Source organism: Balaenoptera acutorostrata, chromosome 6 (assembly GCF_949987535.1).
Source record: "Balaenoptera acutorostrata chromosome 6, mBalAcu1.1, whole genome shotgun sequence".
Classification (NCBI taxonomy): Eukaryota; Metazoa; Chordata; class Mammalia; order Artiodactyla; family Balaenopteridae; genus Balaenoptera; species Balaenoptera acutorostrata.
Genome location: NC_080069.1, coordinates 93,730,318 through 93,755,902, shown reverse-complemented (window position 1 = coordinate 93,755,902; position 25,585 = coordinate 93,730,318). Strand labels below are relative to the sequence as shown.

At 40.4% G+C, this 25,585-nt stretch overlaps 2 protein-coding genes across 3 annotated transcripts in view; both read right to left on the bottom strand.

The window, feature by feature from the left end:
• Nucleotides 1–8,273: 8,273 nt before the first annotated feature.
• On the bottom strand, nucleotides 8,274–18,983 carry CAVIN4 (caveolae associated protein 4). The gene is made up of 2 exons (XM_007197075.2): nucleotides 18,437–18,983; nucleotides 8,274–11,717 (listed from the first exon to the last, which is right to left on the bottom strand). Exons 1-2 carry the CDS (start codon nucleotides 18,842–18,844, stop codon nucleotides 11,037–11,039), a joined length of 1,089 nt encoding a protein of 362 aa, XP_007197137.2. The 5' UTR covers nucleotides 18,845–18,983; the 3' UTR covers nucleotides 8,274–11,036.
• A 367-nt stretch (nucleotides 18,984–19,350) lies between these two features.
• The window catches only part of TMEFF1 (transmembrane protein with EGF like and two follistatin like domains 1), a 94,458-nt gene continuing 88,223 nt past the window's right edge, over nucleotides 19,351–25,585 (bottom strand). Inside the window, exons 9-10 of one of the 2 annotated variants that reach the window (XM_057548693.1) lie at nucleotides 23,947–24,105; nucleotides 19,351–20,457 (exon numbers count right to left, since the gene is read on the bottom strand). In XM_057548693.1, the coding sequence (XP_057404676.1) occupies nucleotides 20,373–20,457; nucleotides 23,947–24,105 (244 nt within the window). In that variant the 3' untranslated portion in view covers nucleotides 19,351–20,372. The remainder of the gene's footprint in view (nucleotides 20,458–23,946; nucleotides 24,106–25,585) is intronic. The other variant, XM_057548692.1, reaches the window with a different exon arrangement.

Genomic DNA, 25,585 nt, shown 5'->3' with positions numbered 1-25,585 from the left:
ATCGGGGGAGGGAGTTGAACTGTTCACGGTAGCCTCAGCCAATCCCGTGGTGAGCTCTGGACCTGGAATGGCCCTTCAAAATTGTCCCAGACTTAGGCAAGGGGGTGGAACACATACCCCCCAATTAACCTGTCACTGGATGTGGTGGGCTGCTCTCAGGAGGGGGTGTGACCTTAGGTGAGGTGGCTCTCCTTGCTGAGGGTAATTCCTGTGGAGGGATTAAGCTGACTGCCATCAGCCATCAAAACTCCCAGCACCCTGGAGGAATGAATGCCTAGTCTTAAAGAGGGAACCTGGGCATCACACCACAGTACCCACTAGACCCCTCACACTTGAGTTAGTCATCAACTGTTTTACCTATTTCTGCACTTTAATATTCAAATCAGATCCCACCTCCTTCACACTACTCTCTTTACTAGTCAAAAAAATATCTGAGTCTAAATGTATCAGGCACTCTGGCAAGGACAGAACGACGGGTCACGCAGACACCATTCCAGCTTTTAAGATGCTTACAGTCTAGTTGGGAAGCAAATAATCATCCAAATATATACTTTAAAACTGTAAGTGTTCTGAAGAAAAACTAAAAGTGCAGAATGCTATGAGATCTTATAACAAGGGAGGCTTGCCCAGCATGGAAGTGGGGTGGAGGCCAGGAAAGCTTCCCTGAAGAAGTGTCATTTGAGCTGGAATCAGAAAGATGAGTGGGCATTAGTAGGTGTGTACTTGGTTGTTGGGGTGGGTAGGGTGGGAGAGATGTGGACTGGCTAAGGAGACTGCCTGTGCAAAGGTCCTGAGACAGGTGGAACAAGGTGTTGGAGGACCCAAAAAAATGCCAGCACATCTCAGCCTGTCTGGAATGCAGAAACTGAGGGGGAGGAGTAGTAAGAGGTCATCTGAAGAGGCAGGCAGGAGCCAGGTCCCACAGAGCTAAATATTTGGATCTTTTTCCCTAAAAGTAATGAAAGCCACTGAACAATTTTAATATTTATGTAGTATAATGATATACCTTAGTTAGGCAGAATATTCAACTACCCCCAGTCAATGCAGATAAAATGGATCATATAGATATATGAAATAGTTAAAACCTAAATTCTGCTAATCTTTTTTTTAATTTAGTTTATTTATATTTATTTATTTAGTTTTGGCTGCGTTGGGTCTTCGTTGCTGCACGCAGGCTTTCTCTAGTTGCGGTGAGCGAGGGCTACTCTTCGCTGCGGTGCGCGGGCTTCTCATTGTGGCGGCTTCTCTTGTTACAGAGCACGGGCTCTAGGCGCACGGGCTTCAGTAGTTGTGGCTCGTGGGCTGTAGAGCGCAGGCTCAGTAGTTGTGGCGCACGGGCTTAGTCGCTCTGCGGCATGTGGGATCTTCCCAGACCAGGGCTCGAACCCGTGTTCCCCTGCGTTGGCAGGCGGATCCTTAACCACTGTGCCACCAGGGAAGCCCAATTCTGCTAATCTTCAGTGCTGGGGGCAAAAAAAAAAAAAAAAAGGTTTTTAGTGTGGTACTATTATTACTACAATACCCTGCTTCTCTACCTCTAATGGCTACTCATGGTTCTTCTGAAAAATAACACCTAGCTGCTACTGACTGCTTACTAAGTGCCAGCATGTTAAGTGCTTTGCATAAATTACCTAACTTAATAAAACACCTTTACAAAGTGGGTACAATTTAGAAACTGAGATACAGAGAGTGCAATTCGCCCAAGTTCTTACAGTCAGTATGTAAATGGCAGCATAAGACATGAAGCCAGATGTCCAATTATAAAGCTAAAGCTCTTGACTGCTGCACTCAATACCCCACTTAAGCTTTGGGAACCACCTAACTGCACCTGACTTTGAGTATTTCCCCACTGCCCTGAACTTCCTCCCATCATGCCCTGCTCATGAGCTCAGACCCCTTTTGTAAATCAGTGTCAACCTGACTCCAGGTCAGGTATGGAACACAAACACCCTTAGATACCACACAACAAACCACAGGCTACCTTTTGAAGGCCACTCCTGGAACCAGAGCACTTTCTCCTAGTGATTCCACCCAGTCCTGACTTATTCTCCCTTTACCAGCCCATGATTTTCCTGCCACAATCTTCTGGCAGCTAAACCTACCAGTTTTAACAAATACTTGTTAGAGGAATGCAAACTTACCAGAATATGATCCAAAGAAAAACAAGGAGGCAAATCTACTGTAATCTTCTCCTAAGATCATTATGATTGTTTTATCATCCTGTTTGTGATTTTTACGTTAAAGCTCACCCTCTATTTCTAATCAAGAGCTGGAATGTTCCAATTTGCCGGCTTATAAACAATTGTGAAAATATCCACTAGATGTCAGCCTTGAGCTGCAATGGGGTTCCTGGGATGTGGCAAAGGACTAAACTATTAAGGAGAGCGTAGAACGGAAAGTGTTTGGAGTTTGGATGATTTTTCCTTTGCACTGTGAACTAAGACAGGAACTCTAGTTAGCTTTTTTTGGTTTTTGTTTTTTATTTTTGGCTGCATTGGGTCTTCGTTGCTGCACGCAGACTTTTCTCTAGTTGTGGCGGGCAGGGGCTACTCTTCATTACGGTGCACAGGCTTCTCATTGTGGTGGCTTCTCTTGTTGTGAAGCACGTGCTTTAGGCACGCAGGCTTCACTAGTTGTGGCTCGCGGGCTCAGTAGTTGTGGCTCGCGGGCTCTAGAGCGCAGGCTCAGTAGTCGTGGTGCACGGGCTTAGTTGCTCCGCGGCATGTGGGATCTTCCCGGACCAGTGCTCGAACCCGTGTCCCCTGCATTGGCAGGCGGATCTTAACCACTGCACCACCACCAGGGAAGTCCCTAGTTAGCTTTTTGTATGAACACAATGGTTTGACTTTTCAACAAGTATAAATAGATCAATAAATTACATCTTGTCACTCTGCTCAACAAGCTTAATATGCCCCCTTCTCCTTCAGAGTAAAAATCACACTCCTTACCACAGCCTATGTAACACCCCACTGGTCTCACTCTTCCATCCTCACCCACTTCAGCCACACTGTCCTCTGAACACACCTGAAATTCTTTTCCCAGAAATTCTTGCATTAGATTCAGGACACTGACTGTGGCCACCTTCTCAAGAGAGGCTTTCCTGGACACCCTTTGTAAAACAGCACCCATCGGGCACCACCCCACCCATAATGTCCCACCTCCTTACCCTGACTTATTTTTTCCTAACACTTTTCACCGCCTAACATATTACATTTACTTACTTATCGTTTGTCTCCCTCTGGAATGTTAGTTTAGCTCTCTTTGAAAGCAGGAACTTTTTGTCTTGTTCACTGCTTTTTCCCCAGAGCCTAGAAAAGTGCCAGGCTTATAGGAGGTGCTCAATAAATACCAAATAAATAAATGACCTTAATTCAAAGATATTAAGAAAAGATGTCATACTTCAAAGAATCATTTGTTTTCATTCAATAACTACTTAGTAAATACCTAATATAAAGAAAGCACTGAATTATGGGAGGTACAAGATAAGACATTATCTTATTCGTGGGAAATACAGTCTCTTGCTCTTAACTCATAAAATCCCAGTGAGCAGGCATGAAAAATATTTTAAGAGGCTTTACAAACAGAACAATATGAATATGACAATCATGGCTGCACATTGTAAGAAACTATGGAACAACAAAAATATGATGCATGCATTCATCTCTAGGCACTGCAGTTACTACCCTACCTCCAAACAGAAGAGGGTTCAATTCTTAAACCCTCTGAAAATGTTTCTGCACAGTAGGAGCCTTTCTTTGTGGAAATCCCCTGCATTTGAAACCCATTTATTTTGCTTTGTCCTCACTGACAATGGAGACCACCCATTTACCCTTATTCCTCAACGTGCACTATTTCAAGGTGTTCCTGGCTTTGATCTTTAATTTGTAGCTGAGAGAGTTGGTTTTTTGCCCAGAAGACTCATGACTAAGTTTCATGATTTCCATGTCCATTCTCTCCATTCCTATATCGTCTGCCCCTGGAAAAAAAAAATGTAATAATCACTGCCTTTTCGGCACAAAATTTTGAGAGAAACATAATCTACCATATGTATATGTGGCCTCCATCAAACCATAGGAGTAAATTCAGGCTCCTTTGGTCCCTATAACCAATGATTTAGTCTCTTTCCGGCCCCTCTACCCTCACAGATGCTGTCATTCTGCAGAGGAAAAACAAGGAGAGAGATGTTTAAGTAGATTATCACTGGAAGATGATTATTTAAGAATACAGGAGAATAACTAGTAAATCTTAAGCGATTTTACTCTCCAACACAGGTTTGCCTGTAATGTTGGTGATTTTTTATGTGAGACAGATGTATGAGTTTCAGGCAGAGAATATTTGGGTGCACTCTCCTCATGCATCTACAACCTATGGTTTAATAGGATATTTTCTCTCCTCTTGAAGAAGATTTAGTCCTATTTCTTAACAGTTGACAAGCATACAAATGTTTCCCTCTGAAATCTTCTCCGTTGCTTTGAACTAGAGCCAAGTACATCCCATGCATAATTCTGCTAATTTATTTCTTCTCCTTACAGAAACTTTCCAAATAAATGTGGCCACTTGAAAGGTACTAATACAATTAAAGTGAAAAACGCATTTCAATGGATTTTATATTACCCTAAAACAACATTATCTACATAACCACAGCCTGAGAATTTGAAGCTTATTCAGATAAAAGGCCTAATGAGACTTTGAGAAGTTGTGAATATTAGCCCATGAGATTATAAGGGTAACCTGGCTGCTTTGTAATATTATGCTGTAGGCAAACTTTAGCCATTAAGTAATACCTTAATGGACTAACAGCAAGAAACTGAATGAAACCCTCCAGACTGTGGTGCCCATTGTAGTTCTAAATTTAAGGTTAGAACAATATTTAGTGCTTCTCTTATCCTAAAGTGAATTGTATCAGGGAGGTTTGGAAACCAGACAGTGTTTAACAGAGAATTCTTGCCCTTACAAAGATAGTTAACAGACTGACCAGGAGAAAGTTCTTCTTGAAATAAGAGCCCACGAAGAATTGTTCAGAAGAAAAGCTTAATTTACAAGTTAGCCAACTTCTTTACCCATTCCTTTCTTGAAAGATCTTTATCCACTGTTTCTTTCAAAGTCAAACTGCCAGAACTTTCTCATGAAAACCCAGAATTTCACTTACCTGTTCTTCGTCTAACAAGTGCGTTTCTCCAGCCCTCTCCTTTGGTCTGGGATCTGTAGTATCCTACTTGCCTGCGCTCCTCGTGGTCCTCACTGAAGATCAGCACCTCAATTTAGTGTGTCCAAAATAGGCCTTAGGGGTAATGGCTACCTTCCGTGGGCTAGGTTTAACTCTGCATGTTAGGCAACAGCACAAACCAGGCTATGGCTTCAAATCGGACCCTTCGTTCTGGTATGGTGGGTTTTCTGGGTCAGGAGCCCCAGCCTCCCTGCCTCCCATCTCCTTACTACCTGCCCACCTGAGCCAGGGGGCAGAGGGGGTCCCTCCATCCCCTGCTCCCCCTGGCTGAGTATGTGAGGCTGGCCTGTGGGCTTCATTGCTAGCTGATAAAATGGACCCTGCTTCTGCTTGACAAACCTTGCTCTCTCTACGGCCACACCAAAGTATGCAGGTCCCCAGGGACACAGCGGGGTCTCTCTCTCTCTCTCTCTCTCTCTCTCTCTCCCATCTTAGGTCTAAGCCACATTCTCCAACAGAATCCACCAGATGCTCTGCATTTGGGGGAAGTATTAGACATTTGCCCAGCCAGTAATAAGATGACACCTTGGTCTCCATTTTGCTGGTGATCCTTAAATGAACTCTTCCATCAGCCAGAACCTTGGAAAAGAAGAAAAATGGGTTGCATCAAAGCCCATCTTGAACCCCTAATACATTTGTGATGCCATGACTCAGATCTCATGCGACAGACACCAAGGGATGAGGTTTGAAACCAAAGCACCCATGATGAGATCGAGGCTCTTACTGTAGCCACAGCCGCCGAGTAGCTACATGAACCTGGGTGACTGGCCTTGGCCAAGATACCAGGTTATAGCAGCTTTTACTGTAGTGTCAGCTGCAATACCAAGCACAGCTTTGGCTAGAACCCTTGGGTGCCAAACAACAGCTGAGATTAAAAAAAGAGTAATAAACAAATCAAAAGCATCCATTCTAAGATCAAGGGCAGCTTTTCTTTGGACCATACAATGAGCAAGCAAAAATCTGGCCTTGAACAAAGATACTGATGGGAGAGAAGCTCTCACAATGGCCTTAGATCTGCAAGGCAATGCTCCTTCCCAAGGACTTTTGAGTCCTAGTGGAGAGGGCAAGGCACTTGCTAGAACCAGGAAAGGATCACTCCAAATGAGGCTTTCTTCAAGCACGGGTGAGAGCCACAATGGCTAGACTAGGCAGACCTCTAGTGTGGGAGCTTCTGGAGTATACGCATGGCTCCCCTTTGTTTCTCAGGCTATGCAAGGGACCAGCAACAAAGGCTGTCAGAGCAGAGAGTAAGAGGGGCATCAGGAGAGTACTAAGAGTCCCCGGACAGGATACCACATTTCCTGTCTCAGTGAATGGCAGGACCACTCACCCAAGTCAGAAACCTGGCTATCATTTGCTCCCTGTCACAAGCCACACCTAAGTTTATCCCCTGCAGAGCTCTGTTAATGCTTGAGGTCAGGTGCTACTCTCATCTGGAAAAATGTAAGGGGCCTAGTACCTGGTCCCTCTGCCCCTGCTGTGTTAACAGAGCATCCTTCCACAAACGTCAGTCATGGCACTCCACGGCTTTCGATCTCAATGGCTCTCTATGGCCTTTGACATAAAACCCAAAACATCTTCATACAACCTCTCCAGCTGCATCTTGCCTTGAATTCTGTTATTTAGCTGACTCTTGATTGGTCTTCAAATGGCAAGTGAAGCAGCATTTTCTCTAGCTTTCCCTGACACCCCCTCCCCAGCTTGTTAGACGCTCTTCCTCTATGCTCCCATCATCCTTTCTTAGACATGAGGCTCCAATCACATTATGCAATGATGTTGGATTACATGTCTGTCTTCTCCACCAGAGGAAAAGCTCCTTAAGTGCAGGGTCCATATTTTTCATATCATGATACCTAATGATGCCTAGCACTTGGGAGGCTTCCAAGTGCTGGGGACCAAAAGATGAATAGAATAGAGTTCCTGCCCCTGAGCAGCACAGTCTGGTCTAGAAGACAATCACACAAATGAACTAAAATGTAATGATAAGTGGTATGACTGACGTATAGTCAAAATTCTATATCAACATCTTCCATCTCTACAGTTCCATCGTATTACATACAGCACTAGTCACGTTGCTGAATTTTGGCTTGACGGACTCCTAGAAACAGTGAGTCTGAGATAAGGGCTGGGAAAGGGGAGGGAAGAAAAGGGGAGGGGGGAAGGGGAAGGAACAAGGACTATGTTCTATATTCATCTTTGAATTCTCAGTGCCTCACACAGAATCTGACAGATCAAAGGTGCTGTGTATATTGATTATATGGAGTAATTAATCACACCCTTCCTAAGGGGTGGAAGGTAAGCAAGGAAAGCTAAAAGAAGGAAATGGACATTATCACTGAACTTGAAACTCATCTCCCAAACCACAAGAGAGACAAACGGCATGAGCAAAGGCATCAAGTGACAGAGCAGTCTAGGACAGCCCCTGACAAGCACAGCTGATTTTAGGAAGATGCCCAGAGTAAATTCAAAGCCTGAGGATATTCTGCCACTCCATGCTATCCTCTTGGGGATCCTTGGATGTCCTAAGAGGCTCACAGTGAAGAGCTAGTTATCCTAGATCGCCTATCCACCCAAGAAATACCCTGAAGGATTCTGACTTGCTAAGGACAGCTATAAATCCTCAGAAATCACATAACTCAGAAGTGGTCACAAGAATGACACACAAAACTCAGCACTAAGGCTTATTCATTTTTCATTCACTACAGACCAGATAATAGCATGCCCCAAATTCCAACAGAACTGAGGATGAGACCACAGTGGTCATTCTCCCTAGTCTTGACTCAGATACGCCACAGCTATTATTTGGGGATTGTAACCTATAATATTTTTAGTTGGGTTCAATAAAAGCTATAGAAAACATGTCTCAGAAGAAAAACAGGTGCAGTAATTTCATGTATGGGGACTGTAGAGTTAACAGTGATTCTGTGAAATATTTTACATAACATGACCCATGCTCTCTAGCTGATAGAATCACAGTGAACCTCAGACTGTTCTGAACCAAACCCTTATACGTACATGGAAGGCAAACGATAAAGTCAAAATGAGATACTGTAGTTTGGTTTGAATTTTTAATTTACGAAAACTTGTTCAAGGGAGTTTACACACACCACAAATATGTTCTCAACAAGCTGAATTTTCATGCTCCTCTTATCACTATTTCACACTGGGCCCTTTTCTCTAACCTATGACCCAGAACCAGGCCACCATAGACCCTGAGAGGAAAGCCTCTGGATCCATCACGTGCAGGAGACAGAGTTGCACTTCCCTCTTCTCGCCTGTCTATTCTGTAGTAGAGCCTGAGTGCGGGCTCCATGCCCTGGGTGTCTATGGATGTTGCACTGTTCTGCCTCACGGAAAGAAAAGGGGACAAATCCTGCTAATGGTTTTATTTCAATAAACTGTTTAAAATCTAACATATAATTTCAAAAACACAGAAGAGTAAAATGAGCAGAAAATCTGTGTTGTCTGAAACTTTAAAAATAGAGAATGTTGACTAGACTATTCCTTGCATTAAATGAAGATGTATGATTCTGCAGCCTATAATAAACAGACATTCTTTACGTCAAGAGAATGGGGTGAAAGGAGAAAAAATCATGAATGTGGAATTGAGGAATGCTCTAAACACGGGGGGAAATGTTGAGAGACAGAAGTGACACAGAGGGGAAAATCCTAGTGCCAAGAAAGCAGTGTAAGTGATAATGAACCTCTGGGAACATGAAATTGTTCAGCGCCTACCATGATGAAGAGCTGACCAGGCTATAATGCCTTCTAAATCAAAATTCAAACATACCTATGTGGGAAATGTTCCATAACATATCAAGTCTGCTTATATAATGGGTCAGTAAGCAAATGGACTTTACAAAAATTCCTTGACAGTGATATTTTGCTCAATTGATATTTATCCTCTGTAGGGCCAGAAAAAAAAAAGCATATAACTTCTTTACATTCTGCTTAACCTAGAAACATATCTATTATGAGTAGGGTTACTATATCAACTACATGCCATACTGTTTGCATTCATTATTAGTAAAAATATTTACAAATAGGACACTGACATCAAACTTTGTAATAATGTCTTTTTTAAATTCAAATTTATTATGGCTTTAAGGAAATGTGTGATTAGGCATCCAAGCTCTTTCTAAACTGTAACATTTTAAAAATTATTCCTTTTAAAGTATTGTTCAAAGCTGTATACACTTTAGTTTTCAATAAAAAAGATAATGAGATTAACAATTCATGATTTTATGTATTCACGCAGAGTGAAGAGGAAATGATGCTGAATCAAACTCTCAAACCCAAACAGCTGGGTAACTGAGTTAAATATTTTAAAGCTGATTTGTGTGTGTGTGTGTGTGTGTGTGTGTATACATTACAATTTTTAATTACTACTTGAGCATCCAAAACTGACTGAAAGCTGACTGCTGTCCAAACTCTTCAAATTCCACAATTCCATCATTTCTTCCCTTTTACAAACCAGAAGATTTAAACATACACAAGTGCAGGACCAGTATGACCATTTCTCTTTCTTTAGCAATAATATCTACTTCTAGATTGGCTAGATCTACAGCTAACAAATAAGTGGAATCTGGCTTCCTCCCAAAGCAGTTATGATGAACTCCTAAGAACGCTGTTTTGGACAGATGGGCCCTGAGGGGTTCACTCTGGAAATCATAAGCATCTGAGGTCATCTCCAAGCACTGCACAAGGGCTGACTTTAGAAAGGCCTCTAGAAGACACAGCCACAGTTGCAGGCTTCATGCTGCTCAAAACAATGCTGCTCCGGTCTACCAGAGATCTGAATCAGAAGAAAATCAGAAAAGAATTTTCCAGGAAACGTTTGAAGACCCAACTCAAACCCAAGGTCTGGTTTTAGTCTTTGACAAAAAAGATGTCACCCAAACATTGACTTTTGATTCCTGATTCTGTGAAAACGCTTCTGAAGACCAACTTTAGTGTCTGTCTGACCTAGGTCCTCACTGCTTGGAGCTCAGGACTTTTTCAGAAGATGGAGTTATTTCGATTCTGCTTTTGAGGAACCGGTGGGGTTTGTTTTCTCTGGAAATAGCTCTTGTTCTCCCAGAATGTATAACATTTCCTTATCTTCACAACAGTCCTCTGAGATGGGTAGGACAGGCGAACCCTCTCCATTGTACTGACCAGACCATTAGACGACTTGCCAAGTGGCTCCCTGTAAGCAAAGCTGTGATGCCAGAACTAAATGCTGAAGTCCAGCACTTCAATGTTTTTATGCAAAAGCATCAAAAAGGGGTGTGACTGCTAATTTACTAAAAAATCTATTGATTTGAACATATAGATAAAATCCACATGTGACTTATTCCCCTTTGAGCTTGGCCACAATATTAATCTAGACCAAAATCGAGAGTTCACTTGCAAATAAATGATGGCCATAAATTTGGCCTTCATTTATTGTAGACTACCAAACACCGAATTGGGCCTCACCAGGAAAGTATTTTTCTGATGGGCAAGAGAAAGGAACTTAAAAATCCACAGCTGCCATGAGAGGTGACCTAAGAGAGAAAGCTGATAGAATCATTAAGTCCTGGGGGAGGGGAAAAAAGAAATTCCCCAAGGGAGGAAAAAAAAAGAATTCCCCAGGAAGTGTATATTAATTAAGGAAATGTATATTAATAATTGTATTACCTTTAAAATTTTAAACCTCAGAAATGAGACAGCCATACCATTTATGTTTTCCTATATGGCATATACATGTAAATGACTACACTAATTAAACTAAAACTGTGTGATTAAGGAGACTGACAATTATAATATACTTAATTCCTCTTTATAATTACTGCTTTAAATCTAGCAAAAGAGATTCGTCATCCTCTACTTTCACCTGGGGTTTAAAAGTAACTTTTAAAGGCTCGGGAGCCGAGATTTCCCCGCCTTCTCGGGGAGGATGCGAGGCTCTGGCCTCCTCGGGGTCTGTTTCACTGAGCACCTCGGTGTACAGCTCACTGATGGGGCCCAGAGACTCGCTCCTGGCAATGATGTCCACCCCTATCTCCCTGACCTCTTCGGGACCTTCGGCCACAGCGCGGTCTTTAGTTTTCCGAAGGCTACGCATCTTAAAAGCTTCCTTTGAAGGAGCTGCATTAGAAATAGATTTCTTAAACCTTTCCCCTGACTGCTTCAGCCTCTCGCCCGACTGCCTTAACCTCTCCCCCGACTGCCTTAGCCGCTCTCTCCTCTCTGGTGTCACTATTCTAGTCCTAATTCTGTTCACTCTCTTGTCAAAATTCTGCCGTGTCTTCTGCATGTTTTCTTTGGAAAAGGCCTTTTTGATATTATCAATGCGCTCCCTGCCTGACTTTTTAAGCCTGGCAGATCTGCTCTCTTCAACATAATATTCTTCGTCCGAAGACAGATCAACTGGGGGATCGAAGATATCGTCCTCCTCCTCTGGACCCTCAGCAGTCAAGCTTCTGTCTTTCATGATAGACAGGGACGTTGGACACTGAATATCCTCCTGAAGGAAAGAGAAAGCAAGCGTGTTAGCAATGGGTTCTTTGACCTTCCGGCCATGCCTTTTCAATCTCCTCCACGGGCTGCTTATCCTCCCCCCACTCCTTAAACGCTGGCATTTCTCAGGGTTTCTTTTTCTTCATCTCCCAAGCTCACCCCGAGCAAACTTATCCACTGCTCTACCTTCAAATCCAAGCAAGCAGACTCACTAATCTTTTACCTTCACCTCTCCCCTTCCCCTAAGATGAAAACCCATTTCTAAATGTCAGACAGACTTCTCCACCTAGATGTAACACAGGAATCTCTAACTTCACATATCCAAAAATCAAGGCCCAGCCATGATCCTTTCCTGGACCTCTCAGCATCAATACCTCCAGGTGCTACCCAGAGAAACCTCAGAAGCATGGTCCCAAATATTCCCTCTCCTCATCCCATATCCAACTGGTCACTAAGCGCTGTCGATAATATTGCTTAATAACTACTAACTCCTCTGTTCCCGCCTCCTTCTTCCTTGCCTCTACCAACGTCTTAATTCAGGCCCTGTCATCTCAGGCCTGAACTCGTGCAATAAGCTATACCTCCAAAACATCACCAAAGTATTTCCTGAGAAATGTTTCTAAAACATAGCTCTGATCACATGCTTTATCTACTTTAAAACATTGGGGAGCTCACCAATACTCAAAGGATAGAGTTCAAATTCTTCAGCATAATTAGAAAGCTCTTCAGTTTGAGCAAAACCTACTTTCCCACTCCTCCAGTCCAGCAACACAACCCCTCTGAGTTCCTTAAACGCATACTGTTTTCATCCCTGCATGCCTTTATAAACGTGGTTTTTGCTACCTTTCACCTCTTTCCAGCTTTGTGAATAAAATCTTTCTTCGAGTCAATTCAAATATCCCCAACTTCCCCCAGAGGTCAAACCTGTCTCCAATTTATACCAAAATGACACATGCATTCCTCTACTTATAACATTTATCACAGTCTGAATTGAATTAGAACTCTACTCATTTATATATGTCTCCCTGAGGCCTTCACTAAATAATAGCTTCCATGAAAGCAGAGCTGTATCTTATTTATGTCTTATGCCTGGCATCTATCAGAGTGCCTTGTACATAGTAGGTATACTCAACAAATGACCGTTGGAACAAATAAGAAGCATACGCCTTCATTCAACAAATTGTTACTAAGCACCCACCACACACCAGTCACTAGTCTAGGAACTGAGAACCTCCCGTGAATAAAACAGAGTAAAAGAACTTGTATTCTTGAAGAGAGAAATAAACAAGTTACTTACATAGTATGTTGGATGGTGATAAGCGCTAAGGCGAAAAATAGAGCAGGGCAGGGGGATACACAGTGACTGGGGAGCGTGCTCGGAAAGGCCTCACTAACAAGGTGACATCCAAGCCTAGACCTGAAGGTAATGCACATAACTGGGAGGAAATGAGAAACAGCAAGGAAGGCAGCGTGGCTGAAGCAGAGTGACCAAGGGGCAAGAGGAGGAGAGAGGGTAAGAGAGGTAGTGGGAGGGCCAGCTCACGTAGGGCTCTGTATCTGATCATAAGGACCGTGGCTCTTATTCCGAGTGCGATAGGAAGACTTCTAAAAAGTTTTCAGGAGGATAGTGACATGATTTGACCCATGTTGTAAAAGGGTCACCCTGTTGAAACGAGGCTATCGAGGGCAAGATGAGAAGCAGGGACAGCAGTTAGAGACCACTGAGCTCAATCAGGTGAGAGATGGATCAGGGTGTTGACAGAGGTGGCGGTGAGAAGTGGCCTGATTCCAGATCCACTTTGAAGGTAGGAGCCAACAGGATCTGCTGCTGCTAGACTGAGATGTGGAGAGTGTCAAGGATGATTCTCTAGTCCAGGGCCTGAGCAGCTGAAGGACAGATTAGCCATTCACTGAGATGGGAAAGGATGGGATCTGAACATGCTGACTTTGAGATGCCCACTGTACATCCAAGCAGAGATGTTGAGTGGGCAGCTGAGTACATAAGTCTGGGATTCAGGAGAGAGATCTGGACTAGAGATAAATTTAGGTATCATTAACATAAAGATGAAACTAAAAATCATGAGACCAGATGAAAGAGATCACCAAGAGATTGAATGAATGGGTCTACACTCCATTATTCAAAACTCCTTGGAACCAAGCTACCTTTCAGAAATCAGAATATTTCAGATTTGGGGAAAATAATATATTACATAACATTCCCAGTGAGATCTTGGGAAGAAACCTTTTTGTGGCAAAAAAAATACAAATATTCACTCTAAGGTGGGACAAAGAGTATAAACAGCCTCATGCTACTTGAGGTTGGGTTTTGGCATCCATTGAGTTCAGGTAAAGCTAGGTCTGCCAAATAAGTTACGATAAAAACTTTATTTTTACAGATTTTTGAATTTTGGTGTTATTGATAGATAAATGGATTTTGGACCTGAAGATAAGAAGGAAGAGATGAGGGACTTCCCTGGTGATCCAGTGGCTAAGACTCTGCACTCCCAATGCAGGAGGGCCCGGGTTCAATTCCTGGTCAGGGAACTAGATCCCACATGCCACAACTAAAAGTTCACATGCCACAACTAAAGACCCTGCATGCTGCAACTAAAGATCCCTCATGCTACGACAAAGATCCCGCACGGGGCAACTAAGATCCCGCATGCCGCAACTAAGACCCAGCACAGCCAAATAAATAAATAAATATTTTTAAAAAAAAAAAGAAGAAGAGGAGGAAGGAAGAGATGAGAAAGAACCAAAAAGGAGAAGTATCAGCCAGTGAGGCAGGAGGAAATCCAAGAGCGAGAGGAACCCCCAGAAGCCAAGGGGGAAAAAGTTTCAAGAAGAGGGAGGGACCAACTATGTCAAATGTGTCAAATGGATAAGGATTCATCAAATTGGATTTGGGAACATGGCAGACACTGGTAACCTTGAGAAGCAGGCCAGAAACATGGCTGCTAAAGGACCCCAACTTGCTATTTAGGGGTTATTTCTAAAACTAAACAGGAAAAACTTTAAAGATCATGAGATTTTTAACTGAATCCACGAGTTGAAATTTCTAAAAGAAACTGTGCTCCTACTTGAGATCCAGATTAAATCTGTTCAACCAAAAAATTTACTATGTAAGAAATACATTTATACGTATTCCAAAACCTATCATCCTGATAGTCAAGAATGTATCCCCAGAACTTTATTTCTCTGGATCCTTATTTAAAATTAAATTCTTTGGCTACAGGATTGGAGAGTCTAGGAACTTAAAAAAAAAAAAAAAAAAAAAGGCAGGGTGGGTATCTCATAGCTCTCTGATGAATCAGAAGCAGCAACATTATTCCTCTCCTTTCCTGACACCTACTACAGGGAGTAGCTTCAGCAGCACTGAGTGGGTGGGTATGGACTGAGTAGGTATAATTAGAAAAGGAGCCAAACAATAATTACTGTTTCCTAGGGAAAAACCCTCACAATCCTGCTGTGAAGAAATCAGTTATGGCTTAACTCAGGAATCACAAACCCTTCTTCAACTGCACAACAAACTCTACAAAATCAGGCTTCAAAACAAAACAAAACAGGGGTAGAGACAGAGAAAGTACCTGCTATGTAAATCTATTTGTTGCAACTCCTATGAGTCAGAGATACCATGAGTTAGTGGTAAATACACTGTAATAATAATTGAAAATTATAGGGCTGAATTATAGTTGATTTCCAAATACAATTATTATACATTTTTTCATGTAAAATTCTAGGTAAAAAGATGATTTTTGTAACAAAATGAGTATTATGAGTCAGAGTATAATGGCCTTGATTATCAAAGTAATACTGCTAAGAGAATTTTGAATATTTAGAAGTCCAGGACTTATCATTAGGGAATGGCCAAATACCTCATTTGGGAGGCACGGGCATGTGGTTAGTAAGCAAAATTGTTAGAAGATATGGTAAGCCTCCTGGCTTTCTTTCATGGTGAGAAGGTCACTAAGGTGAAAGCACGTTCAAAGAGAAATCATAATTGTATGATAAAGAGCAGATAATTTTTTTCAATGCCAGTGTCCAGAATTAGGTGAAAGTTCTGTCATACACAATGGTGGGAGATAAAATAGCAATAAAGACTGCCACCAAAAGATATATCTAGGGAAATCTTTTTGAGGAAAAACCCAAATCGAAATGAAAGTATACTACAGCTGAATTACTCAGCTTCAAGTTAATTTTAGTAGAAGGCGCAATCTCAATATAGCCACTTAAACATATTAACTATAAGATGAATTATAAGAATTTGGGGAGTTCCCTGGTGGTCTAGTGGTTAGGATTTGGAGCTTTCACTGCCGTGGCCTGGGTTCAATCCTTGGTTGGGGAACTGAGATCCTGCAAGGTGCGCAGCTTGGCCAAAAAAAAAAAAAAAAATATATATATATATATATATATATATAGGCACACACACATATATATATATGACTTTTAACTGTTAAGCAATCCCATATGAATGCTGTATACAGTGTTCTAATATCTAATGAATCATTGAATCCATTGGTATTTACTTTATCTTTTCTTTACATGCTCTCCCATTACAAGAGATAGCCACTGCTTATTGATAAGTGCTGCTTACTCTGAACAACTTAATTTCACAGACTCTTCACAGCATTATGTCTCTCACTAGTGCCTCTCGCTTCCTTTTTCATACCATCTCTATTTATTCAAGTAACTGTAGGCGCTCAAAGAAAAAAATAGCAACTTTCAGGGAATAAACAGGTGAATATAGAAACAACTTTAAAAAAAAATTATGTCAATAGACAAACAAGGGTCAATTAGAACTTCTCAGCAACTCTGCTTTCTTTAGCCTTTGTAAATCTTGATTGTTAACCTGGTCTACTCTTCACACAAAGGTTCTCAGGAGAAATGCTGGATACCAAGAATGTTTCCTGGCATGCCCCACACAAGTGGAGGGTGAGTTATACCCATTACTGTTAATGCCCGTGGAAAAGCGAATTCAAGAATGTATACTACATTCTCCAGTAATAAATTTAGATCCCCATTACATATACTACCACTGGCTTCTGAGAGTAAGATGACTAATTTTTTTTTTTCAAAAATTTAAGTCCGGAGAAGGACTTCCAGGGACCTGGGAGGAGAGGGAAATGGTAAAGGCCTTCAGATGGCATAGTCGAACTTGACTACCCTTGAAATTAGAAACCCTCTCTCTCCTCCCATTCTTCCTCCTAAATAACCAACAGGCTCTTAAATACAGATCCAAAATACCACTCTGCCATCCCCGTGTAACCTTATCAGCCAACAGTGGGCTATGGAGAATTGACTAAAGTGTAAAGAATGCCCCGGGAGTTATGGCCCACATCCCTGGTATCTTACAAATACCTGCCAACTGTGTTCCTATTTCAATTTGCTTTTATTCTTCTAGGCCTTTTCCCTATGCATATGGGCGTACATTTATTTTAAAAATACAGTGTGATAACACTGCATATCTGTACCAATGAACATGCCTGCACACATTCCTGATTTTATGCTTACAACAAATTCTTTGATATTAAATTTTGGGGCCAAAAGGTTTGCAAATTTTTAAGGTTCTTAACACATACTACCAAAACTGCCCTCCAGAAATGTACCATTTAATATTCTACCAGCAGAATATGAAAGTGCTTATTATTTCCTACTCTTAAACTCTGCGAATATGTTTCAGTAACTGCAAATATTTACATAGGTGAAAATGGAATTTTGCTCATTTACTTTGTCTTTTGTGAACTGATAATGACTTTCCAATTTTTCTACCATGAAAGTTCAACTTTTTCCCTTTTAATTTGTAAGAGTTTTTAAATATATTATAGATATTAGGCATTTGCCATGGATGTGTTCCTATTTCAAAAAATATGAGTATCAAGTGCAGAGTAAGATAGGAACTTATTAGCTCAACAAACAACGCCACACAAAAACTATCATGTAAAATCAGCTAAGTAGGGACTTCCCAGGCGGTCAGTGGTTAGGACTCTGTGCTTCCTCTGCAGAGGGCACGGGTTCGATCCCTGATCAGAGAACTAAGATCCCACAAGCTGTGCGGTGCAGCTAAAAGAATTCAGCTAAGTAAAGACTTGGTAATCAAATATAAGGAATTACTTATGTGACTCCTACATTTATATAACTATAAGAAAAAGAACAACTGTCTGATTGTTCATTAAGAAATAGACCGTTTGTCTTATTATTGTGACTTATACATTATTATAGGTAAAAATTCCAATAGACAAATTATATTCTGAAAAGTTTACATTTTACTGCTTAGGGCTTTCTGGGCTCTCCATAATAAGGGAAAGAACCACACTGCAGGGCTACAGGTCCTCAGTTTCTTTTTCTCTACAACAAAGAGGTGTTTTAAACTGGAGGCTTCTTAGGTATCTTCTAGTCCTAACCTTCTCAAAGGCTTTGAGAGGGCATCATGCTAATATGGCTAATATGCCAAAAGCAGCTTACCAATATTAAGTTTCAAAGGCAAGAAATAGACTCAGCTACGATCCACAGTTCATATTACATGAAACGGTTGAGAAGCTCAAAACACTGACATGATAGTATACCAATTAACACAGAAATGGTTTTATCCTGAGATCTCTGATGATACAGAACTCCACCACACGCATATACACAATAGTTACCATGTGACAGGTCTGATAGGACCTGTTGGCCATTAAAGGATGCAAGAGATAGCAGTAATCGAGCTAAACACAGGTGCAAGCTTACCTGGAATATTACCACACGGAATTTGTTCTTCTTCATTATTTCCTCTTGCTTGGTTTCAACTTTTTTGACGTGAGTTTGTTGCTTCTCCACTCGGGCCCTCACTTCTTTAATGTGAGCACTGATCTTTCGTGTTTTCTCCAACAACTTGTTAATGACATAACTTGTGTTGCTGTGTGACTGTGAAAACTTCAGCAGGTCAATCTGGACGGACTTTATGGCATTTTCCATCTCCCTGTGTCTCTCTTCTATCCTCTTCTGGCTGGCCTGCACGCTGTCCACGATGGCAGCTACTTTGTCCAGCACAGTCACGATGGTAAAAGCAGCGTCTTGGTCTTCATCTTCTGTCACACTCGACAGGCGATTCTGGTGGATTTTATCAGCATTTGAAGCAGACCCATTATGTTCCATTTTATTTATTTCTCAGTGAAAGATGTCTTAGCACAATCAATTCTGGCACTGAGAGCAAAAAGTTAGCTTGATAACAGGGAACAGGGTTGTTTAAAGGGTTGGAAACCCCACCCCTGGAGACTGGTCAAGTATTTGTAACTACAAATACCCATACGTGACTGTTCTGCAATATGAACCCTTGCAAAAGCACTGGGTGCTGTTCCAAACATGCTTACTGATGACTAAGGGACTCAAATAAGACTGTGTGGGTAGAAGAGGAAAGCTTTTTTAAAAAAAAGTTCCCTAAAGCCACCATGTTACTAATATTAAGCCTAGAAGCCAAATAACCAAAAAAGCAAACTCCAAGCGCTGGGTGAAACTTCTATCTTTAGACAATTTCAAGCAGTATTTGTAAAAGCAAATGGGAATTTTGAACTGGAATCTGCTTTTTCTATTAATTTCACATATTAAACGTACTGATATGTCAATATCAAAGAATGCAGTAAATAAACACACCAAAACAGAGGCTGTATAGTGAAAACATTATATTATAACATGCTTTTCCAAACCAAATATTAAAATTAATATTTTGAACGTATTCTTAAATTCTACATGCATACTTCTGAATACCTAAACTACATGTTAAACAGCTGAATACATTCTATTCACACTTCAGATCTTTAAACACCAACAATCTATTAGTATAGCTATTACTACAGGACAAATTTGGATAGAGGTCTTAGATGATTTTTAAGCTCATGTGAAGAGCACCAATCGTTAACAATCATTTTTGCATTTATTCACAAACACTGATACAATTGGTTTATTTATGTTAAAACAAATATTTCTTTAAAAATGAATGTGTATAGAAGTAATTTAAATGATAGAGTAGGCTTTATTCCAATCTGTTTGTTAAACAGACTATTTTCACGACATCTAAATCTACTTTTCAGTGATCCGTTCCATCATTGCTACCATATACTTTTAAAAATTCAGAATTATTTTTTCAAAGAGAGAAAGGATCAAATCCAGTCCACACATCTTATAAATATTTTACATCTAACACACACAGCTTTACAATTCATGCGATAGGCAGTGTCTAAAAAATCGGTTAATAAATCTCAAAAACATTGAAATGTCTAAACACAGAGTCTTCTAGATTTTTTTTTGTAAGAAAAGTAATCTGTAAACATCTTTACCTTCAGTTCATGCTTGGTCATTTGCTGTGGTCATTGTGGAAGAAGTGGGTCTGACTTTATAACCATTTGTGAAGTGGTCCATCTTTGCAAAAATATTACATTCCATGGGTAAAGAACAAGTCTTAGAATTACCATGTGGTACAAATTTGTGAAATCAATTTCTGTATTTAAAAACATAAAACAAAGACTACTAAACAGTCCAAAACTGTTGTAGCTGAATATTCTAAATACAAGCCAACAGTACTACACTAAAAATGTCCAAAAATAAGGCCTCTGAAATAAATATTTCCATTCTTTAAAAAAAGACAAATGTACATCACATGGTCAGTGTACATATAAAAGTCATCAGTTTAAACCATTCTGGATGATGTATCTGAAGTAAAATGACCTAGGTTTTGCTTCTGTCGTCGTCCTCTATTGTTTTTAGGGCATTTTCTGTTGAATTAAGAAAAAAGAAAAAGAAAAATGTCATTTTGTTTAGGATATTTCAAATGTTTCCAGAGTAACACACACTTCACACGTAAAGCCATATTGCATGTGACCACATGAAAGGGAAACAGACGCTATTTGATGAGAGACCAACATGTCAGACTGCCATCTTCTCTATAAAGCTGGGCGGTGAGAGGGTTAGATATATGATGCAGGTATGAATACAAATGAAACTCACTCCTGGGGTCTCCCCTGTTGCATGTGCATCCCCGAGAGGAATCCCCACCCTTCTTCTGGGCTGGCGGCTCCCAAGACACAGTGACTGCTAACATATAAACAGAAAGGCTCCTGGCTTATGTACTTCCCCTGAGCATGATGACACGCCCAAAAATGACAAGGACAGCTTCAATGAAGGAGAAATCAGGAAGAAATGTGCTTATTAACCTCAGATCAGAATACACAGGAAATGCCTAGCGATTTTAGACAGTAACTAAGAAGAAGTCATTCCACACCCTGCTAGGGCACAACCACAGAACCCAGAATAGAACTGCCCTCCGGGGCATGAGGGATATTCCTCGACTCTGCTCTCACTGTTCCGTACATGTTCCTCCGCGGGGGTATAAAGCTCATGGTGCCGTCACTGCTCTTGTGCCTGCCCCCACTAGAATGCAAACATCTCAGCTCTCACTGTGCACAAAGTGCTATGCTACACAACATGGAATAAAGGGACTGAGATGAGTTCCAGTAATTCTGAGTTTGGGCTCTGCTAGAAACTAGCTGTGCAACCTCCTCTTCCTATAAGCAAAATGTTAAAGTTGGACGAACCTCAAAAATCTCTGCCAGCAAGGAACTTATAATCTAATGGAAAGAAAGTCTTGAGAGAATGAGTGCTTCTACTGTAAGGTTCCAGGTTTTTATTCAGTTTCGAAGAGCACTACTTTGTCTTGACTTAAAAGCCTTGATGGTAACGCTTCCATCTTACATACTGTTTTTCACAAATTTTATCTTACTCATCCTCATAAAAACACTTGGAGGTAGACAGTGATGGAATCATCTCCATTTCATAAATGGGGACACTGGTTGAGAGGGCAAGCAACCCTCTGCAACTGTCACAAACTCACCTTGACATTGGACAAGTTCCAACTTCCCAGGACCACGGTTTTTTCATCTATACAATAAAGGGGTTTGGCTAAGGTGATGTTCAACATGAAAGGAGATTACAAGCATAAAAGAAGAAAATTTCACTTATGCAGTCTTGATAAGTGGGTCAGTGAGAACATCCTTTTAAAGGAAGATTCCTCATATGTAACAGCCACCCCAGGATAAGCGAACAGCTGTCCCGTAATGGACTATGTGGGAGAGGCACTCCTTAAAAATGCAATGCAGATAAGTCCAAGTGCATAATTATAATATCCTAAATCCACATGAGCAAGACATTCTAGAGGAGAAAATGCCACAATAAAAAGCCCTCAGGGAGAGATCTATGATAAATTCAATGAGATGACCCTTCAGACATAGAGATGGAGGGCAGTGAAGACACTGTAACGCAGTTAAAAATAAATATGTGGCAATGCTGACATGTCTGTGAAGGCAGCAAATGCATTTGGGGTATAAATTGGGGGGGTTACTACCTTGAAAACTACTTGCCGGGTATCTTTAATTTAGTCGTTGAGGATTACAGCACAGTGAGAATCAAAGCAGAGTTGGACAAAACGCTGGACAGGATTTGTAAAAGGGCTGAACTATCTCTGTGATCTTGGCTAAGATACTTCCCATCCCAGGGCTCCAGTTTCCTCACTTCTCTAGAATGAAGGGGTTGAATGCAAAATAACTTCCTGCTGACTTTAACATCCTTTGATCTTAAAGATGGCACTATCACTGGGCCTCAAAATCTTCCCTTACCTTTACCTTATTACCTTATTTCTTTCGTTCATCTTCCAAATCATCTATTACTCCACTCCTGCTTTACTCTAATAATGTCCCAAATGGTCTCCCCCAACCTCACATTTTCTCTCCTCTGGTGAATTTTTCAGATGACACTCAGATTAATGCTCTGGAAAAATGGGTCATACCAAGTCCCTCCCCTGTTCAAAAACCCTGAACCACTACAAAATCAGGTTTGAACCTTGCTCCCATGCAATGGTCATACTTGGCAAATATATTTCCCAAGATGACTCAACATAGACCCTCCTCCTCTTGGTGGTTCAGTGGAAAGAGGAATGATTTAGGAAATGAGGCAGCACCAAATCCAAATGCAGACACTTCCACTTGCTATCTGGATGACCACAGGCAAATTACTTAACCTCTGAGCCTATGTTAAATAGCCAGAGGCAGGCCTGCTGTTACATGGTAGTTTTTTTTCCTATTTTCTCTTTGTGCTGTCATTATTTTTTATAATATTATGTCTCTACTTTAATCTACTGTCAAATTTTATACTCAGTAGTCTTGCCTAAGGGCAGATCATCTGTTCTACAGAATAAAGTCCACTGGCTTTAGTGCTTAAATTTTATGAAAAATATCTGCTACTCAGAGAATATTTTTTATCATTTCTAGATTTATCATTTTAGCTCCAGATGGCTGAGACCACTGAAGATCTGCTTCTATCCAGACTTTGGATAGAAGAGCCATAAATCCATTATGGCCTGCCAATATCTGCACTTGATAAATTCCAACCCTCTGCCCAGAATAATACAGAAAAGTATAGAGATGATGTTTATGGGACTCTGAACCAAGCCTTAAAGGAGGTTGGACAAAGCAAGCAAGAAGAAAAGACATGAGACTGGGAAGCATAAAGACAAGATGAACTTAATTTGCTTTGACTTCTCCCAGGTCCAGTTCCGTTCTGACTTACATATTTCCACTCAGCCTGGAAAACACCCATTTTTAGGCTAACTGCACTCCAAATATGTCCTTTAGTTTGGGGGTTAGTTATGATAAACTCCAACAGTTTTATAGTTATGATAGAGAATTTTGAAGTTTAATATTTATGACTGTATTCCAGAAAATGAAGTAATGTTAAGACAACATATAAAAAAGCAGTTTTCTTTAACCTCTGATTTCTTCCCTTATTATATTTACTATGGATAAAGTATATTCTTAGGGCATAAGACCTAATCAGTTCTGCAGGACTTAAAAAGTTTCTGCATGGCTCTTACGTGCATGTGCAGACCATTCTGCTACCATCGCTGTCCCTAAATTCAGTGCTTGAAGCACACACATAGTTCTAAGATCTCGAAATTCCTTTAAGCCACTGAATATCCTCACGCTTCCTCTGCTTGCAGCCTGTAATCCTGGGAGTGATTTCTTGACCAAATTCTAAAGCAGCACGACACTGAGAGGTCAGACCTACATGGAAACCTTAGAGAACTGATCCTAGGATTTCTTCCTAATAGGCTGGTGGACGTAAAGTCCCTATCATTTTGAGTGTTTCAAGGTTTTTCTTTAACAGCCACCCACCTCTAATTGAAAGTTGGTGTTTCTTAGGCCATTACCTACCTTGTTATGCACATGACAATTGCTACTATAATGGCAATCTGTACAGCTCCAATAATTGCTGCAATAAGAACATGAGTGAGCTTTTGCCTACTTGGCACTACATAGAGAATACTAAAGTCTGTCTTTTCACAGTGCTGTCCAGTGTAACCAGATTCACATCTGAAAAAGGGAAAAAAAAGGATTCCTATAAATTTCAATAATTCCAGGTTTTAAAATTAAAACATACAAAAGAATGACACACTTAAACAAAAACAGCAAATCAGACACTCTCCCACCATCTAAAAAAAAACATTACCATCATTGTATTTCTTTCTACTCTTTCTAATATGACTATTTTATAAAGTGCTTCTTCCACTTATCATTATATCACATTAATTTTAAAGCTGCTAAGTAGTCTTTATACTACTTTATTACTGCCATTTAAAAATGGATTCACAATATCCCATTCAGTGGCTATAATACAGCTAACTTATCTATTTCTTGCTCTTAGACATATCAGTTATTTTCCATTTTTCAGAATTATGAATTAGGTGTGGTGGATATTACGATGAATGCTCACTTTTCTGTATTTAGTGTTATCCCTTAGGCTAGATACTTGGAAGTGGGATTATTGAACAAATAGGTATAAACATTTACAGTTCTCTGAACATAACACCAAATTATATTCAAGTTACTTTTCAGTACACATAATATAATCATTTAAAATGCAGAGGGGGAGATGAAAATAAGTTATTAATGACAGAAACACAGCCAAGCAGTCAAATAGGTGCGAATCTTAGAAATTATCTGAATTCCAATTAAGAGTAAATAAAAAGGCGACATCAGGTGATGATGGTAATTTGACAGGGGGAAACATTTAAAATACTTAATAGAAAATTCACATTTTTTAGTTGACAGAAGCAAAATGTGTAAATTAGCCAGCCTTCGGTTAGAACTGATTAATAAAACATCTGACGTATAAGGGTATTTATTAATGACCCACACTTCATTACAAAAAAAAATTTTTTTAATAAAACACACATAGCAAGAAAGAAACCTGGAAGCAAGTAAACAGGGGAAGCCAGGGGTGATGTGAGTCCACCAATCCTACCCTTGAGGTTCCTAGCCGCCTGCCAGAAGGTTGCACACTCGGTTCTAAGCTTCCTAGCAGACAAAAAATAGTAGTACAGTAGATATACAGATCAGAAAACATAATTGAGAGCCCATAAATACACCCATACATCTATGGTCAACTGATTTTCGACAAGGGTGCTAAGACAACTTGATGGGAAAAGAACAGTCTCTTCAACAAATGGTGCTGGGACAATTGGGCATCCACATACAAAAGAATGAAGCTGGACCTCTTTCTCACAACATACACAAATTAACTCAAATGGATCACAGATCTAAATGTAAGAGCTAAAACTACAAAACTCTTGGTGGGGGGGGGGGGAAGGAAAGTAAATATTCATGACCTTAGATGAGGCAATGATTTCTTCATATGACAACAAAAGCAACAACAAAAAAGTTAAATTGGGCTAAATCAAAATTAAATCTTTTGTACATAAGGACACTATCAAGAAAGTGAAAAGATAACCCACAGGAGAAAATTTTTGCAAACTATATATCTGATAAGAGACTGTATCTAGAATATATAAAA

Excerpts from the sequence above, each read along its gene's own strand:
- CAVIN4 (XM_007197075.2), bottom strand. The coding sequence starts at position 18,844 with ATGGAACATAATGGGTCTGCTTCAAATGCTGATAAAATCCACCAGAAT. Across the intron at positions 11,718-18,436 it reads TCCGTGTGGTAATATTCCAG|GAGGATATTCAGTGTCCAAC; the intron begins GTAAGCTTGCAC and ends TCTTTCCTTCAG.